At 55.5% G+C, this 19,357-nt stretch overlaps 2 protein-coding genes across 2 annotated transcripts; one reads left to right on the forward strand and one right to left on the reverse strand.

The window, feature by feature from the left end:
* The first annotated feature begins 1,346 nt into the window (after positions 1 to 1,346).
* Positions 1,347 to 10,653, forward strand: Gsk3a (glycogen synthase kinase 3 alpha). Its single transcript, XM_051207510.1, has 11 exons — positions 1,347 to 1,786; positions 3,421 to 3,608; positions 5,221 to 5,304; positions 5,451 to 5,561; positions 7,139 to 7,269; positions 7,357 to 7,463; positions 8,160 to 8,257; positions 8,341 to 8,436; positions 8,974 to 9,160; positions 9,368 to 9,460; positions 9,980 to 10,653. Exons 1-11 carry the CDS (start codon positions 1,504 to 1,506, stop codon positions 10,051 to 10,053), a joined length of 1,452 nt encoding a protein of 483 aa, XP_051063467.1. The 5' UTR covers positions 1,347 to 1,503; the 3' UTR covers positions 10,054 to 10,653.
* A 1,142-nt stretch (positions 10,654 to 11,795) lies between these two features.
* On the reverse strand, positions 11,796 to 14,854 carry Znf526 (zinc finger protein 526). The gene has a single exon (XM_051207504.1). It carries the CDS (start codon positions 14,852 to 14,854, stop codon positions 12,887 to 12,889), a length of 1,968 nt encoding a protein of 655 aa, XP_051063461.1. The 3' UTR covers positions 11,796 to 12,886.
* Between the last annotated feature and the right edge of the window lie 4,503 nt (positions 14,855 to 19,357).

Below are 19,357 nucleotides of genomic sequence, written 5' to 3' on the forward strand. Positions count from 1 at the left end.
ACTCACACACACACACACACACACACACACACGGGGGTGGGACAGGGAGGGAGGAAGGGAGGACACACACATACTTCGGGTATTAACTGGTAAACGGGGCGTCTCAACAAGCGCAGGCAAGCTGAAGCTGCTTCTTGTAGATTCATTTGGATTCTCTGGGATGCTATAATTTAGAAAGCTGAGTAGGAGTTCAGGACATAAATTCTCTCTCTCTCTCTCTCTCTCTCTCTCTCTCTCTCTCTCTCTCTCTCTCTCTCTCTCTCTTAAATCGTGCAGCTCATCCTCTTGGTTCTAACCACATTGCTATAGAGAGGTAGAGTATCGAAAGCAAGTGTTCGGAGACATCCTTTGAGAATTCAGGGAGGGGACGTTTTTCTCTTCCCAATATGTGGTCTCTTGGAACTCCTTTTTCCAGCAGTCAGTGATCATCTTAGGCTCATTCTTACGACCTAGGAACCAGGGAGGAGACTTTGTAACTCGTAATAGTTTCCCCTGGGAACTGTTGTCCTTAACCTTTCACCGACAGTACTCCCTTTGGACTACGGTTCCCAAGAAGCCCCTGCGCCTAGCTTCACAAAGAGTCAGATTCCACTGTGGACTATTCCCAGCATGCTTCTGGCTGCTGGTAGCTCCCATCCTCTTCCTCAAAGATGAGGATGTCTTGAACTTCATTTCCCAGCAGACACCAGGCTGACTGAAGAGCCTCGCTTACCTCTTGGTGTCGACTACATTTCCCGGAAGGAACTGCGGCGCAGCTAACTGGGCAGAGAGAGGGCTATGCCTACTCCATTTCCTATCCTATCTCTTCCAGTTGCAGTATCTACTTGGAGTCTGAGGACCACCTGAGACTTTATTTCCTAGCGTGCTTTATAAACCGCCCTACACCTGCAATGCGGTGAGGGCGTGGTGGCGACTCCATTTCCCAGAGTGCTTCACAGCTCAAGAACTGAGGCTTCACGAGTGCGGACTCGATTTCCCAGAATGCAGCAGGGACAGGAAGCCCACCGACAGTCCATAGAGTTGACGGGTGACTGGACTCCGTTTCCCAGAATGCTTCAGGGTTGGAAGCTGCTCAGGTGGAGTGGCTAAGATTTCATTTCTGATATCCTATGGGGCTTGCTGTTGCATCTGTGTAGTAAGTGTGTTGCTCTGACTGTGGTTTCCGAAGTACTTTAGAGTTGTGTTCTGTTAGGGTCGGGTGACATTACCCAGGACTATATTTCCCGACGTGCAGCGCGAACCGTATTTCCCTCCCCCCCCTTACTCTGAGGTCTTGAGAACTCCATTTCCCAGCGTGCTGTGCGAGTCGAGGGTGGCGACAACGAAGCCGACCGCAGAGGGACTTCATCTCCCGGCGTGCCCCGCGGCGGGCGCTGGGCCGGAGCCGGAGCCCGAACGGCGCGGCCTGGAAGAGGCCGGAGCCCAGGGGAGGCGGCGGCAGAGGCAGCGGCGGGGGCAGCCCAGGCAGCCCGAGCCCCGCGGCCTGGGCCTGCGCTCGGCGCCATGAGTGGCGGCGGGCCTTCGGGAGGCGGCCCTGGGGGCTCGGGCCGGGCGCGGACCAGCTCGTTCGCGGAGCCAGGCGGCGGAGGCGGAGGCGGCGGCGGCGGCCCTGGGGGCTCGGCCTCCGGCCCAGGCGGCACTGGCGGCGGGAAGGCGTCAGTCGGGGCTATGGGCGGGGGCGTGGGAGCCTCGAGCTCCGGGGGTGGCCCCAGCGGCAGCGGCGGAGGAGGCAGCGGTGGCCCCGGCGCGGGCACCAGCTTCCCGCCGCCCGGAGTGAAGCTGGGCCGTGAGTACTTAGGGGCGCTCTGTGGGGTGGTGACCTGGGTTTCCCAAGCCCATCAAACGGCGGTCAGATTGTTTTCTTGTGCCCAGACAGAAGCTCGAGGTCACCGTGCCACTCCAAAGCGGGATCTGAGCTCTGTCTCCCACATAAAGGAGTTGGGGGGCTACCATCACTTAGAGTTTAGAATCAGAATTACCAACATCCGAGACACAGAGGTCACAGGCCCCATTCTTCCAGTATCCAGTATCAAGGTCTCGGGTACTTGACGACGTTGCCATCCACTAGGGAACAGGATCAGAGGTCATAGTTACTTGCCAATGGTGATCTATTATTATTGTTCCCTAAGAGACAAGAATAAGATCACTGCCACCATCCTATACAAATAGGGGGCTGTTAATTTCCTTTCCATCAAAAATGGGGATTTGGACTGAATATCTCTCCGAAATACAGACTTAGGATTACTAATGTTCCCACAGAACAGGGCCAGGCTTGAAATAGAAGGCCTGACATAACCACCTTACCCATTGAAAACGTGTAGACTTGTGTCCCCAATGGTGACAGTAAATAATCATTGCTGTTTGTAAGTAAGAGCAGATTGGGAATAGCAATGGGCTTCAAATCAAGCAGTGTCCTTTTAAAAAAAAAATAAGAGGGGGCGGGGCCCTTTAGCAAAAAAAAAAAAAAAAATAGAATGGGATGGCATGGGTCACACCTACCACAAAATATGGGTCTGAGGTGACTGTCATCGGCTCTGGAGGTAAAAAAGCAATGTAGGGTTATTTTTCAAAATGTCACACACTGCCCCCTCTCAATAGAATTTGTTGATAAGTTTTCGGAAGGGAGTGAGTGACATGGCACTAAGGTTTGCTGCTTCTCAGAGGCTTTCCTCTAGAGGCCCCAGGATAGACTATCCCCCGGCAGTGTGGGAGGTCAGCAGCTTCGTTCTCAGGTCAGGTGATACCCAGTACTGAAAAGATGGAGAGGCCCGGGCAGTGCCCATTCCGATCAGTGCAAAGTGTTTGGTAAGGGCAGCAGCAACCCCGTCCCTAGCAACAAGTGAGGGTTAGGGCACTGTCTGTCAGTGGAACAGCCAGGTCTTTTCTGTCACTCAGAAGCAGTGGTAATGTTCCTTGCTCTGCCAGGGAGGATTTAGAAGTCGGTGCCCTCTGACTGTGAGAGTGGCCAAAGTTTTCTGGATGAAAGAACACATCATAGTTTCTGCTCCTTTGGGTGGAAGATGGTCCCTTGTGCTGGCCCTGCAGAAGTGGCCAAAGGCCCAGTGTGGCTGGATTCTGCACCTAGGGTGTTGGTGGTCCCTATCACCGCGTGACTCGATGTTGTTTGCTAAAAGGGAAAATTGGGTACTTACACATTAATGGGAAATAAGTTTGAATTTCCTCCAATGTGGGACACAGAATGTAGGGATCCTTGGAGGGAGGCTCCAGGTCACTCACTGGAGTACCTAAGCCCCCCTCCCCATGCTTAGGTATTGAACCCAAGGTTGTGCCAGACGATGTCACTAGCATGGAGTAATCACTGTCCCTTTCCCCACAGTGAGCGTTTTGAACAGCTTTCCCTCCCTGGGCTGTGGTGGCCAAAGGGGAAAGATCAGAAGATTGTATTCCCTTTGTTCCTAGGTGACAGTGGGAAGGTGACCACAGTGGTGGCCACTCTAGGCCAAGGCCCAGAGCGTTCCCAAGAGGTGGCTTACACTGACATCAAAGTGATTGGCAATGGCTCATTTGGAGTCGTGTACCAGGCACGACTGGCAGAGACGAGGGAACTGGTGGCCATCAAGAAGGTTCTTCAGGACAAAAGGTTCAAGGTAGCGTGGGTGGACCGGCAGCTTGGGGACGGGAGTGAGTGCTGTGTGTGTCCAGCAATAGGGCTAGTATCTGGAATTTAATGTTGTTACTGTCATTGATTAATGTGCGCCTCTGTATGATGTCTGTGTGTGATGGTGCATATGTGGAGGTCAGGCAACTGTTAATTCTCCTCCCGTCCTGGGGGTTGGGGATTGAACCCAGGTCATCAGGCTTGCACGGCAAGCACTCTATCTACTGAAACATGTCACCAGCCTGAGCCCAGGATTTCAGCAGGGGAAGGAAGGGAATGAACTGGGAGGAAATGTAAATTCCAGAACAGCGAGAGCTAATGTTTACTGGGCATTTCCTCAGTGTAAGTGCTTGACAGGCAAGTTGTCATTTAATTTACCTGAAGCATCTCTGAGGGCAGGCACACTGCTATCCCTGCTCTGTGTCAGCAGAAATGAAGCTGCATAGTAAAGGCCCCTGTGGGGGAGGCTCCGGCCTGCGGAATCCCAAGTCCCTCTCCTCAACCACTTGGTCACAACTCTTCCAGAAGAAAAAGGCTGATGATGCCGGTAGCTCTGAAGGTTGTGCTCTGCCCTGATGGTGCTCCCTTGAGCCACTTGTCTCGGTGCACGGCAGGGCTGCCTCCAGAGGGTAGGGTGCTGTGTGAGCTGCCAGAGGCCTGGGGAACTAAGTAGCAGGAGAGAGGGAGGGGAGTGGAGGGTCGTCATGTGGTACATGGTGGACTGTACCAGACTAGATGGGGTAAACAGGCCTGGGGCTGGGCAGTGAGGGCTCTTGGACAGCTCTGGGGTGTCAGTCAGACCTTCGTGGAGCTGAACTGCAGAGCTGAGGGGTATCTGGGAAGAGTTCTGAGGCCCCAGAGGGGCCCATACTGGGAAGAAACTCAAGAGTGGAAGATGAGGTTGGAGGTTGGTGTCTATAGAGTACTCCCAGTACTCCCAGGGAAGGTGACAGAGGATGATGGGGGTCGGGGGAACAAGACAGCCACTGCCCTCTGCTGCTGCCTATGTCTGATGGGACATTTCTCTGGTCTGGTTTCTTTAGTTTTGTAGTATGTGGGATGGAATCCAAAGGTTGTGTGTGCTGTGTGAGTCCTCTACCAGTGAGCTAGCCAGATCTCTTTTCTCTTTTTATTTTGACACAGAGCTGCCCCAAGTTGCCCAGGCTGCCCTTGAACTTGAGATCCTCCTGCCTTAGCCTTCTGAGTAGCTGAGATCACAGGCCAGCGCCACCAGGACTAGCTTCAGTAAATTTTTCAAGAGCTGCTGAAGGCTGGCTTTATGAAGAAACTGACCTTTACATGCCAGCAGTAGTTAGAAAACTTCTTAAAAGCAGCTTTCAGTAAACATATTGGTGGCCCGGAACTAACTGACCCATAGATCCGTGTGTGTGTGTGAGTGTGTGTGTGTGTGTGTGTGTGTGTGTGTGTGTGTGTAAGGGGCCGGGGAAAACTAATCCTCCTCCCTGACCCAGGCCTTGCAGCCTTGAGTGGGGGTACAAGGAACAGCTGCCTGCTCTATTAGCAGAAATGGGTGTGGGGTTCGGGGCGGGCGGGGTGGGGGAGATGGGACTGTGTGTACTAAGGCTCCCTTTGCCCTCTAGAACCGGGAGCTGCAGATCATGCGTAAGCTGGACCACTGCAACATCGTGAGGCTTCGGTACTTTTTCTACTCCAGCGGGGAGAAGGTGAGACCTGGGAGTCTAAGGTGTGCGGGTTGCCAGTCTGATGCTATCCATCTTCCTGCTGGCCTTTCCCAGGCCCTTCTGTCCCTCACTGCCCTCTGCACTTTTCCTCTCTCCTTACCGTGTCTCTTCTCTCCTTTGCCCTCCAGAAAGATGAGCTGTATTTAAACCTGGTGCTGGAATATGTGCCCGAGACGGTGTACCGGGTGGCCCGTCACTTTACCAAGGCCAAGCTGATCATCCCTATCATCTATGTCAAGGTATGTAGGCAGGCTGCTGGGGGCCTGGGGCTACCTATGTCTACGTCTTCCTTCATCTTTGAGTTTAGGTTGGTCTTTGGAGGCCTGTGTTACCTGTCTTCAGCCTTGTAGCTTGCAGATGGGTTTGTGAAGTCCAGGGGAGGGCCGAGGCAAGAGCTTGCCAAGGAGGTGGAAAAGGCACTTCTGCATATAGTAGGGTTGGGGTTGGGGTTGGGGTAGGTGGGAAAGCCTAGAGTGGTGGGTAGAAGTGTGTGCTGACACAGGAGAGTCAGGCAGGCCTGTCCCCGTATCCCATGGGCCTGTTCACGGCTTCGGCACCCTGTGAGCTGATGCCGATTGTGGCTGCTGCTGGGTCATCCATACAGGGAGGGCGTTTCTGCACCTTTGAGCTGTGATGAGCAATTCCAGAGGCACAGCTGACTGAAGCCCATGGAGAGCTGTTTGACTGGGCACACCTTTTGTCCCAGGAGTCAGAGGCAGGAGGCTCTCTGAGTTCAAGACCATCCTGGTCTACTTAGTGAGCTGCAGGACAGCCAGGGCTACGTAGACTATCTTTAAAACAAAAAAAGCTGTGTTTGATGAGGTTGTAGGCACCATCACAGAAAACGGTAAATCTGAGGGGCTGCTGCTAATGCAGGGGGCCACAGGGAGCGCCCTCCCTGCCTGGCTCGGGGGCGAGGAGGAGGGACGTTGGGATGTGGTGTGATACAGGCACTGGAGGAGGGGTCCCACAAATAGTCTTGTGTGTCAAGCAGTCAATTATAGTTAGTATACTATACATTAGTTACTGGCCTGGGCCTAGGAGATGCAGGAGAAAGCAAACTCAAAGGTGCAGGCCTGTAATCCCAGCCCTGGGGGAGGCTAAGGCAGGAGGATTCCAGGTCCAGGCCAGCTTGGAGTCCAGTGATTGACTCAGGGTCAAAAGAGAAAAATTCCCAGGAAGGTTCCATGGGTAAAGGCGCTTGCAACAAGCTTGAGGACCAATCACGGGGACCCACACAGTCAGGGAGAGGCGACACCAGCAAGGCCCTCTCTCTGATTGCCAGCTGCTGTCCGTGGTGCATGTGTGACCCCTTCCCCAGGGGCAGGCATGTATAACAAATGAAAACTAAAATGTATGTAGGTTCTAGCAGTGGGCGGGAGGAAGGCAGGAAATGAAGCTGGAGAAGAGCTGGGAGCGGGGCGGAGGCCGAGCCCTCCAGAGCTCGTGGTTTTGGAGAGGGGAAGCAGGGCACCTGGCCTACACCCCGTGTCATGGCAAGACCTTCTGGTGTTACTCGTCAGGCCCATGTGTGGGGTGACTGGGGCAATAGTTCCCCGAGTGACGGCCAGGCCTAGTCCCAACATGCCACCCTCCCATCCTCAAGCTTCAGAATCAGAAATTGGGAATGGAGCCCTCTGGCCTATTCTGGTGAGTCCAAGTGATTGAGGCGGGCACTAAAGTTTGAGAGCCCGGCCTCAGTGAGTTCAGGAACTGAGGCTATGGGACAGCCAGCAGGGAGAGCGGCCTGACATGGGCCACCAGTGTGCATGCGGGACGCGGGGGCAGGAATTGAGCTGTGCTCTGCCCATCTTAGGTGTACATGTACCAGCTCTTCCGGAGCTTGGCCTACATCCACTCCCAAGGCGTGTGTCACCGTGACATCAAGCCCCAGAATTTGCTTGTGGACCCCGACACTGCTGTCCTCAAGCTCTGCGACTTTGGCAGGTAGGTCTGATCTGGAGCCTGTGGTGCCTAAGAGGCGAGAGCCTCAGCCTTGGGTCCATGCTTAAACACGCCTGTCTTTTCCCACAGTGCAAAGCAGTTGGTTCGGGGGGAGCCCAATGTTTCCTACATCTGTTCTCGGTACTACCGTGCCCCAGAGCTCATCTTCGGAGCCACAGATTACACCTCATCCATTGGTCAGTTAGGGACGGGACGGGAACTGGGGACTGGCTGTCTTGGCGGGTGTTGAGCTCACGGGCAGTTACAGGCTTGGTGACTAAAGCTTACCGATTGTTCCTGCCATGGTCCTCACAGATGAGGAGACTGGCTGCCATGCAGCTGCCTGCCAGGGGCTCAACAGCTGGCCAGGGCAGGGTTGAGACTGACCAACTTGACTCTAGAGCCCACCTCCACTCTAGAACCTCCCAGTGAGCCTGCTCTGTGGGAGGGGAGGGTGTGCTGCGCCCAGGGCCTCTCTGTTCCCGAGGGAAGGCTGAAATGAGAGCATGAATGAGGGTTAGAGGGGCGGGTGTGGTCTTTAATGTGAGCACTGCAGGGAGAGTGAGCAGGCCAGGCCCCTGGGTCAGATAGCTAGGCCAGCATCGAAGCTTTCTTGTAGCCCAGGGCATGCAGGTACCAGCTGGCAGGCTCAGGCCCTGTGTTGGCCTAGCCGAGAAGGGTTCAAAGGGTTCATTGGGGTCACTCACGGAAGGCATGAGCCGTTAGCACAGCTGAGTGGGGAGGGCCTGGAGGTTCAGGGTCAGGCTCGTGATCCCCCACTGCATGCGGTCCTGGGCCAGCACTTCAGGAGACAGCCATGAGGGACAAGTGTGTGAAGGAGAGGGTTTGGTGGCTTTGGCTGCCTAGTGTTGACCTCTACCTTTCCCCTTCAGATGTGTGGTCAGCTGGCTGTGTCCTGGCTGAGCTGCTTCTCGGCCAGCCCATCTTCCCTGGGGACAGCGGGGTGGACCAGCTTGTGGAGATCATCAAGGTGAAGGCAGGGGCAAGGCCAGGGAGGGCCGGGTGGGACCAAGGGAAGGGCCCTCATCTCAGACCCCTCCCTTCCCTTTACAGGTACTGGGAACGCCAACTCGGGAACAGATCCGAGAGATGAACCCCAACTATACAGAGTTCAAGTTCCCACAGATCAAAGCTCACCCCTGGACGAAGGTAGGGTAGAACTAGGGATTGACACTTCATGGCTGAAATGGTGAGTTGTCTTGGAGGTCAACTTCTCTGGGGACCTGGCTTAAAAATCATGGCTTGTGGGGCTGGAGACAACTCAGTGCTGAAGAGCACTTACTTGTTACATGTGGGTTTGATTCCCAGCACCCACATGACAACTCACGACTACCTGTAAGCCTACAGGCATGCATGCATGCGGGCACAACATTCTAAAAAAAAAAAAAAAAACAGACCCAGAAATGAAATTACGGCTGTGGGGTGGGTGTCTGAAGTTAGGCAGGAGTCAGTCAACACCACTTTGAGATTGTGACGTTTATAGAACTTTAAAGTTGAGAACCCATAGGTAAATACAAGATATCCCTTTACGTAGTGGCAAGAAAACCGAGCTAGCCGCCCAGGTCAGTGTTCATGCCTGTTTCCTTGTTGGGGAGGGGAGTGTCAGGGAGGCAGTCGGCCAGGGGAGCCCACTATGAGGCACATCACACTGGTCCCACAGCACCCACAGGTTGACTCCACCTACAGGTGTTCAAATCCCGGACGCCACCTGAGGCCATTGCGCTCTGCTCGAGCCTGCTGGAGTACACTCCATCCTCAAGGCTCTCCCCACTAGAGGCCTGTGCCCACAGCTTCTTTGATGAACTGCGGTGTCTTGGAACCCAGCTCCCCAACAACCGCCCGCTTCCCCCCCTCTTCAACTTCAGTCCTGCCGGTGAGAGCACACTGGGGCCCGGAGAGTTGTGGGGGCCTTGGAGCTGAGAGGGCACAGGGCAGCCCTGGGCTCAGCCAGATGTTTCCCCATTGTGGCCGGGTACTAGGCCCTTTCCAGTTTTACTCATGAGAGTCCTGGCCTTGCCAGTAACTGGCTCTCCAAATGCCCTGCCTCTCCCTGACTGGGTATGTCCATCCCTGTGCCTAGAACTCTCCATCCAACCGTCTCTCAATGCCATTCTCATCCCTCCTCACCTGAGGTCCCCAGCAGGCCCTGCTGCCCTCACCTCGTCCTCACAAGGTAAGTGGAGTTCAAGCAGCCCCTGGTTGGGGCGCCCTTGGCTCCCACAGTTCCCTGCAGGGTTCATCTGTTGACATTTGATGGCACAGAAGGCATGTCTTACAGCGTGTCGGGATCAGCCTTATAGGGCAGTGTTGCCCACATTTGTTTAAACAGCAACTAGAAGACCAACAAATAAACAGAAAGTAGCCCACATTTAAAGATTGGGCCCTTTTGGGTAAAAGTCCAATTACTTATTTCTTTGGGGAAGAGAATTGGACTTGGCAGCTGTGGATCTGCTTTTCTCCTGACAGCAGTTGGAGCTCTGTCCAGCTGCCCATTTCTTCCACGGAGCCTGGCTCCCTGATGTGAGCCACTTTAGTGTCAAGCTGGCCCTTTGGCATCTGAGTTTGTAGCCCTGAACCTGAAGTGGCAGCCGTCAGCTTCTTGTGTAGTGTCTTGAAGCAAGCTCTGCTCTCATGGCTCGGGGGCAGGGATGATGCAAAGGCTGACTATGCACCCCTTCCTCCCCCCCTCCAGCTTTAACTGAGACTCAGACCGGCACAGACTGGCAGGCACCTGATGCCACACCTACCCTGGCTAACTCTTCTTGAGGGCCCCACCGACCACCCCTCCACATCCATCTGGGAACTCCCAAATGGGGCTGGGATGGGGGGCCATAGCCCATCAAGCTCCTGCCCTGGCTGGGCCTCTAGACTAGAGGGCAGAGGTAAATGAACTCCTACCCCCAACATCTGGCCCCTCCCTCACCAGCCTCACCTTTGTGGTGGGCTTTTTAAAGAGGATTTTAACTGGTTGTGTTGTGGGGAGGGAAGAGAAGGAAGGACAGGGGGGTTAGGGGTATGAGGACCTTCTGCCCCCTTGGTCCCCTCCCCCCCAGGCTACCACTCCTTCCCTCCCTCTCCTGTGTCCCTTGTAAATAGAACCAGCCCAGCCCACCTCCTCTTCCCTTCCCTGGCCCCTTGGGTGTAAATAGATTGTTATAATTTTTTTCTTAAAGAAAAACGTCGATTCACACCATCCAACCTGCCCCCCCCCCCGCTGTACCCCCTCCTGTCCTCTGCTCCTGAGGCTCCCACCCTCTCCCCATCCTGGAAGGAGGGAGTAGGGAGAGCCCCTGGTGTCTTAGTTTCCACAGTAAGGTTTGCCTGTGTACAGACCTCCATTCAATAAATTATTGGCATGAAACCCTTCTTCCTGTCTGGCTGCCTGTTTCCAGAGGTGAGAGGGTTCAGGGTTTGGAATAAGTTATCGCTCGGCTCGGGCAGGGGTCACTGAGGGTGGAAACCCACCACCACAGGTGTGGAGCCTGTCCAGGGACCAGTGGGTGATGAGTGACACTCTGCACTTGTCAGGACCTGAACAAGGGGTGTGTGCTGCAGGGCCCAGTGGGAGCCTGGGTGATGAGGGTCTCAGGATGATGTCTGCCTGCCTGCCTGCCTGCCTGTGTGCAGACTCAGTAAGTCCCCAGGACTCAACTCAGAAGCAGGGCGTCCATTTGCTTCACTGCTCTGGGATGTGAGAAGGTGGGGCAGAGCTTAGCTTTTCTTCCTCTCTCTTTCCAATGTAGCCAAAGGGCCTGGAGCTGGAGATGACTTTGCCTTAGGCTCCCAAGTGCCGGGATTACAGGCTTGTGCCACCTTGTCTGGCTCTTTCCCTTGACTTTTAAAATATGCTGCAGCCAGATGGTGGGGATCATGGGCAGAAGGAAATGGTATCTCCACATGGTGCCAAGCAGTGAGTGGGTAGGAGGCTCCAGAAAGGGAGGGTGCGACTTTGGGTCCTCCTGATGCCCAGAAAGGAATTTGGAACACATTCTTGAGGAATTCTAAGATTCTGGGCTGTTGGATGCTTCCATCAGCCACTGCAGTACTTGTCTACCCTGCAGGACAGATGTTATCCTTTTGCTCAAACCATTTACAAAGCAGGGTGAGAACGCTGGTTTGGGTTAAGGGACGGACCTGCTGGTTGACTATGTCACAGACGTTGTCTTACCCAGCTGACCCCGAGGTCTCTACTCAATTCTGCTCCTCCTCGCCCGGACCACTGCCAGCCTCCCATTCTCCTTGGTCTGATCCAGAAATACATGCCACTCTCCCTGTGACAGCCTTCAACAACTCACCCCAATTTCCAAAGCTTATCTCCTAGACAGCACCCAGCCCCAGCAGCATTCTGCCCTGCCCCACTGGTCCCCAGTACTCACTCACCTGTGTCTGCTTAGGGAGCGGGAGGACACCCAGTGAAAACAATCTCTCCCTGTTTCCAAGACCCGCTCAAATCCCAAATGCTCCGTGACATCCTCCAATGAGAATATATCCCGACATCAGCTGCTGCCTGGGTTTCAGGTCTTACTCAGAACAATACAGATGGATCTAAAAACTGCATTCAAACCTCACCACCTCTACCCAGCCTGAGACCGGGGCAATTCTCTGCCGTTTCCTTACTTGTTTGTACAAGAGGGAAGATAGGCAGGTCCATCTCAGGCCTGACGGACAGTGCTAAGTGTCCTTCTGGGGCTGGCTGTTCACTGCAATTATAATGGGACGCCTGTCTGAAATGTTCTCTCCGCTGCAGAGCCCCACTTTTACGTGAGGAAATGGTGCCGCTGGCAGTCTCCCACTCTTGATCACTTCCCATGGAGCCTTGCTCCCTGATCTCAGGTCCCACTGTCCCTACACTCCCCCATCACAACCCAGGAACCCTCAGGCCTCACTGGCCTTTGGCCCAGAGCACCACGGCACATCTGGGGGAAGTCGTGGACACACAGGCTGAATGAACCAGTGGCGGGCAGCACTCAGGCAAGCTGTCTGCACTCCAGGCTTGTTCCTGCTGGGCCAAACATGCCTGAGTCTAGAGCTGTGTCTGGTTCATTCCTGGCTCTTCAACATCACCCGGTCTGAGCTGAGCACTGGGGGTACCTACGGATTTCTTTCCATACTGTCAAAACTGAGAAGCCAGCCCAGAGAAACCATGTGCCTTCCTGCACTCAGCAGAGCTAAGTCCCAGGCACCCAAAGTCCAGGGGAGTGGGGGGTGGGGGGGCACAAGCAGACGATCTGAAGAGGTATATGAGAGTATGTGGCACAGGCCTGGCATACGGGTGGTGCTCATAAAGGTTACCTGATGTTGCTGAGCACTGGGTGATGCTTTGCAAAGAGCCTTGGCAGACCCCTTCCTTTATGCAGTGCAGCAGCAGGGGCTCAGACAGAACCCATCACTTCACAGAACTTCACTTGCACCCTGGGCAGAGAAAAGGTCACAGGAGAGCAGGGTTACCCTTACTCTGAGGAGTCAGCAGTTACAAGAGGCCAGCGGGTGGATCCTGAAACGTGGGTGCCAGGTTAGCTCACCACTGGGGTCCTCTTCTCCGAGGTGTCTACACTCAAATCTTGTGACGGAACCCTCTGGTCATTGCTCTTGGACTCTGTCACACAAAGGCTGTGTCCAACTGCAACAATCCACTGGCTTCGCTGGCCCCCAGGGCTGCCTGGCATAGCTGGAGTGTGTCCTCCAGCGCCAGCGGCTGGGATGTCTCAATGATGGCGATGGTCTCCCCAAGCTCTGTGCACATGATAGTCTGCTGAGGCTCAGGGGGCGGAGGTGGGACCGGAGAGGGTGACCTGGGAGGCTGCAGCGTCAAAGCCCTGGCTCGGGCATGGACCCGCTGATGAAGGCGGAGGCCAGCCATGGCGCGGAACCAGCGGCCGCAGGTTCCGCAATAGTAGGGACTCTTGTTGTAGAGACCAGTGATGGGAAGACGAGGGGCGCGCGCAAAGGCCACCGGCCGTAGGTGTAGCCGCCGGTGCTGCTGCAGGTTGGAGCTCTGTGTGAAGCGCTTGCCACAGTCCAGACATTGGTAGGGACGCACGCCCGTGTGGGTCAGCTGGTGGCGGCTGAGGTTGGCCAAAGAAGCAAAGGTCTTGCCACAGGAGTGACACTGGAAGGGTCTCTCGCCTGTGTGTGTCCGCAGGTGGTTGCGCACATGAACCAACTTCTTGAAGCCCTTGCCACAAACCCCGCACCGGTGCCGGCGCTCAGGGGGGCCATGCACTGCACGCCGGTGCCTGGAAAGCCGGGAGGCTGAGGCGAAGGACTTGGGGCACTGCGGACAGGGCAGCTGGACGGGTAGGGCTGGGGGTGGGGGTGGGGGCTCAGCCGGAGCTGGGGAGACCGTTGCTAGCGTGCTGGGGGTCCCACTTTTCCCAGCGTGAGTTCGCCGGTGGTAGAGGAACTTGGTCATGTTGCTGAAGGTCTTACCACAGCGACAGCGGTGCAACGGGTTGGCAGTATGGGCTCGCCGATGGGCCACCAGCGTCAGCTCGGTGCCAAAGCCGCGGCCACAGTCCACACAGAGGTAGCGGGCTTCCCCACGGTGTAGCCGCTGGTGCTGCTCCAGAGAGGCCGCCTTCTTGAAGACCTTGGAGCAGGCGGGACACTCGTGGGTACCACCCACGTGGGCCCGTCCGTGAGCCATCAGCCGGTTGGCAGAGCTAAAGCTGCGCTGACACTGGCTGCAGTGAAAGGGGAGCGTGGCAGATGCTGGGTCACGAGATGCCCGCCGGTGTCGGCGGCGTGCACCCGAAGAGGCACAGTGCTGGGCGCAATCCCCGCAGCCCTGAGCAGGACCAGCTGTGGACTGGCCACCTCCCAAATCATCAGAGGGGAGCTCTGCAGCTGCTTCCTCCTCGTCTGTGTCCTCCTCCTCCTCCTCCTCCTCTAAGCCATTGCGCTCTTCTTTCTCCAGGGAGTCAAAGTGGGTGCCCTGATGCTCCAAGAACTCTTCAGGGGTGGCACAGAGGGTGGAACACTCAGGACACTCATAGGGCTCCATCTGCACTTCCGGTGGTGGTGGTGGTGTTGGCGGCGGCAAAGGAGGGGGCGCGGGTGGCTCTTCCGCCGTACTGGGAAGGTGCTGAGTCTTTCGATGAGCTACCCACAGCTCGGGTGAGGGGAAGAGCTCCTGGCAGTCTCCACACTGGTACTGGATCTGGCTTGCAGACTCCTGCAAGTGGGCATCCTGGTGTGCCAGAAGCTCACTGGGCGACAGGATGAGCTGACTGCACTCAGCACACTGGAAAGGGCCCTCAGTGCCGCGCACTAGCTCAGGCTCCAGGTCCGTGTCCTGGGAGGCCAGCGCCTCCTCCTCGGACGAGGTGGGCAGGTGCTGTTCCTGGTGGGAGAGGACTTCCTCCAGGGTGTTGTAGAGGCTGCCACACTCAGAGCACATGAACTGGTGGTGCTGGAAGAAGAGGGAGGAGGCAAGCGCCTCCCCAGGGCTCATCTCCGTCACCGCTGCTGCCATCTCTGCCAGCTCTCCGGACACAGGAGCTGCAATTTCCATTGCTCCGGGTGACTGTGTGGGCACCTCAGCTGCCTCTGCCACCATCTCTGCCATTATGGGGAAGCCAGTGCCTGGAGAAAGAGGGGCGGGAGCCAGTGTTAATGCTAGGCACCCAAGGGGAGTGGAAGCCTGCAGAGTTCCCTTGCTCATTCCATCACTCACCAGGCTGTCAATCAAGTCTTACTCAACCTGTCACACAGCCATTACAGTCAGTTATCTGCAAGAGAGAGTGGGGACTCTGGAGCCTGGCCTCTGATGCTGGACCCCTCCCATGAGCCCCCCCATCTCTGATCGCTCAACCTTTGCCCTTTGTGTACAACCTTTCCCCCTCTAGTACACTCACACAGCAAAGCACTTAAGAGAAGAATGGACCCCAGACCTCTCTCAGCGACAATCTCTGGCCCTCCCTGCCTTTTGTTTTTGAGACAGGGTTTGTTGGAGCCTGTTCTCGAACTCACTCTGCAGACCAGTCTGGCCATGAGCTCACAGAGATCCACCTGTCTCTGTTTCCCAAGTGCTGGGACTAAAGGCGTGTACCACCACTGCCTGGCTTTTTTTTTCTTCTTCTTCTTTTATATTTTTTTCATATTTTACATATCAATCCCAGTTCCCTCTCCCTTCCATCCTCCCATGTCCTCCCTGACTCCCCCCATCCCCTCTCCCCCACTCCCCAGGGAGGGTGAGGCCTTCCAGGAGGGATCATCAAAATCTGTCAGGTTATTTAAGGCCTAGGCCCTCCCCCATGTCTCTAGGCTAAGGGAGAATCCCTCCACGGGGAATGTGCTCCCAACGTCCTTTCATGCACTGGGGATACATCCTGGTTCCACTGTCAGAGATCCCTTAGACTGCCCAGGCCTTCTAACTGAGACTCACATTCAGGGGATCTGGGTCAGTCCTATGCTGATTCCCCAGCTGTCAGTCTGGGGTCCATGAGCGGCCCCTGTTCAGGTCAGCTGTCTCACTGCCTGGCTCTTAAGCTCTCCCTTTTACTTGCTCTCTCTCAAGACAGTTTTCTCACCTGTAAAACGGAATTAAAAGCTGGACTGACCACAAGACTAAGGTATTTCATTAAAAGAAGTCAATACCTGGGCTTGTAAACAACCCGGGCTGGCCTCAAACTTGATGTGCCACAGAGGATGGCTCTGAAGTGACCCTTCTGCCTCAGCTTCCTCAGCGCTTGGGGCCACAGGTGTGCACCATCACACTTCGCAGTTGGGATACAAAACTCTCAAATCCCGTGGATGGTGGTGGCGCATGCCTTTAATCCCAGCACTCAGGAGGCAGAGGCAGGCGGATCTGTGAATTCAAAGCCAGCCTGGTCTACAGAACAAGTTCTAGGACAGCCAGAGCTACACAGAGAAACCCTGACCCTCCCCCTACCTACAAAAACCAAACCAAAAAAAACCCTCTCAAATCTTCCACTCCATGTCCTACCTGCTCTGCTCTTTGTGTGGTCTCATTCCAACCCCTTTCATACAACAGGGGCTCACAATCCATTCCATGAACCTGGGAACTAGCCTTATGACCCAACCCCCATCTTTTTAAGGACATTTTATTTTTTATTACACCTCTTTATTAGGCAAGGGCGCACACACACAGATGACAACTTGCTGGATTTGGTTTTCCTTATATCACCAAGGTTCTGGGATCAAACTCAGGTCATCATCTTAGTGCCAATTGCTTTTACCCACTAATTTATCTTTAGCGTCCCCCCCCCCCACATTTCTTCTCCTGTTACTGCATGCCTGTATGCATGCGTACATGTCACAGCATACATGTGGAGGTCAGGGGATAACTCTGTGACCTTCACTCTCTCCTACCACACTTATATGGGTCCCAGAGGATTGAACTTGGGTCATCAGGGTTGCGTGGTACGAACCTTTTCCTGCTGGGCCATCTTTGCGGTCCCTGATTTCGGTTTTTGTTTTTGAAACGGGCTTCTATGTACCTAGGCTGGCCTTGACCTTAGCACACACACAGCAAAGTCTGATCCTCAGTCTTGATTACTCTGCCTCCGGCAGAGCCAATCGGCACCTTCTTTACCGATTTGCTTCTTTTTGTGCCAGGAGCAGGCAGACTTTAGCTTGTAGCCCTGGTGCAGAAGCTGCTCGTGGACAGATCCCAGAGGGCAGGAATTTTAATTCCTTTATCACTGAGGCGCTCCCAATGCCAAGGAACACGGCACATAGTAGGTACACAGAAGTATGCAGGGACTAGCCAGGCCTGGTGGCGCATACCTTTAATCCCAGCACTCGGGAGGCAGGGGCAGGTGGATCTCTGTGAGTTCGAGACCAGCCTGGTTTACAGAGCGAGTTCCAGGACAAGTCCCAAAGCTACACAGAGAAACCCTGTCTCGAAAAGGAAAATATTCAATGAGGGAGGAGGCTCCCCGTAGGGAGCGAGACCGTGGGACTTTCACTAGCCCAGGGCACACTACTCTTCTACCTCTCAGCTCTTCCATTCTATGCCTTCCCATGACACACAGCCCAGCACGACGCCCTGCTCTTAGCTGATGCCCAATAAATGCTCCTTGAAGAAATGATTTGCTAAATGTTCAGGAGCTAAACATCACCCACCAATCCAAATCCCTTGTTAAGGGGGTTTTGTTTGCTGACATCTAGCCCTGGCCGGTCTAGAACTCACTAAGCAGAGCAGGCCGTCCTCAGACTCATGGAAATCTACCTACTTCTACCTCCCCAGGGCTGGCAAAAGGCATGAGCCATTCCATAGAGGATTTTCCTAGAAACAGTCAAACCGGTGTGGGGGTGAGGGTGGGGGTGTGGCAGGAGAGGGTGGAGGGCTGCATTCTTCCTTATTACATCTGCACTGGCAAGACAGAAATAACCCCGGGGGTCGGACCAGAACATGCGACTTGGCTTGTACCAGGAAAGCAGTAGATGGACAAACTTCCACCAAGTGCTCACCGAATCTCATCTAACAGACAAGATCCTTCCAAAACTGATTTACCAACACGGGCACAATCCAGGTAACCTGAAACCGGCACTTTGTCGCCTGCGCTCCTTTCCCCCCGATCCCACACGGTGTCAGGGCACGGTAGGTGGAATTTAGCTTTAACCTCTGGACACCGAAAGTAGATCTGTCCGAGCAGCTCCACCAGGGGCCGGAAAGTTCAACTTTGCCGCTACACCGCCGCTTTTTTCCTCCCACCAGACTCCCCCGCTCGGCAGCACCAGGGCCCCCTGCAGGGGTGGGGTGTGCTAGGAGCTCAGGGCTGGGTCCTGCACACACCAGGCTCCACCGACGCCTCCGGGGCACACAGGAAGGAGCCGTCGACCATCCCGCGCTACTCCGGCCCTAAGCGCAGGCCCCAAGGCTCTCCGACCCTCCGTGTGCCCTTCCTTCTCCCTCCACTCTCTCCCTGCACCCAGCGCTCTCCTCCCCGCCCGCCCCGGGGCGCCCTCACCCACCGATCTCACCTCCAAGCAGCCCCTGCCGCTCTTGACACGGACCCTCCGCACCGGGCGTGTGGGACCCCTCACTATCCACGCCTCCCATTGGGCGGCGCCCTCACCCGAGGCAGCCAATCAGAGCTGGTAGCGCACGGCACGCGCCCTCGCGCCTGCGCGTTGGTCCCCAGGCGGGGCTGGGAGAGTTTCTCCACGCAGACCTCAGCGCCCGGTGGGCGGTGTCCGGGCCCGGGAGAGGCGCCTGCGCAGTTCTCCCGGGCCGCTCCTTTCCGGCTGTTTGAAAATTCAGCGCAGGGAAGTGGGCATCCTTAGAGAGAGAGGAGATCTCACAAGTGGACGGGGCTACGCGAGGCTTGGACAGGTGGCATCTCTTAGCGGGAGAGACTGAGCTAGCTGCTCTGAAGCATAGCTTCAAAGCCAGACACACTTGAAGTACTTTTCCTGGGCCGCCTGTGTAAAGCGGGCTTGAATCACATCCGCCTGGAAGGCTGGTGGAGGCATTGGAATGTTATCATGCAGGTTAAAAAAACAAAAACAAAGAACGATCAGCTCAGGGCTTGCTACACTGTGGGTACCCAGTGTAGCCCACTTTACGTAGAAGCCTCCCCGTTTATAAGTGGCTTTCCCTTCCTCGCATTCTTCGTCTGACTCCATGACATTCACACCGAGAGCACACACAGCGGACTATGTTTCCACTGCCGTCTGTTTTCAGAGGTGGAAAAGCTAAGGCCTAGAGAAAGGAAACAGCCACTATGGAGCCAGCGCCTCCCGCCCAGGTCTCCCGCCTCTCAGGGAGATAATTCCGGGGGTGGAAACCAGTCCGAGAAGAGACCTGTCTCAGGCACGTGCTGGCCCTGACCTTGAGTCACCTAAGTGGGCAGGAGGAGCAGCCATCACACCCAAGGCCCCGCATAGGGGACGCAAAGACACCGTCGCCTCCACTTCCCTGACAGCCTTGCAGGTTAGGTTAGGGGAGCTTCTGAGTGTCTGTGAGGCGCAAGAGGGCAGAGAGGAGGCTGTGTAGGAGGGCGGATCTAACCCTGGGTGTGGGGGTCTGGAACTGGAGGTCCTGATGGACGTCCTCGAGACGTGCACACTGGGGTGAGGGGTCGATTGCGTTTTGGGAAGG

Source organism: Phodopus roborovskii, unplaced genomic scaffold, assembly GCF_943737965.1.
Source record: "Phodopus roborovskii unplaced genomic scaffold, PHOROB, whole genome shotgun sequence".
Classification (NCBI taxonomy): Eukaryota; Metazoa; Chordata; class Mammalia; order Rodentia; family Cricetidae; genus Phodopus; species Phodopus roborovskii.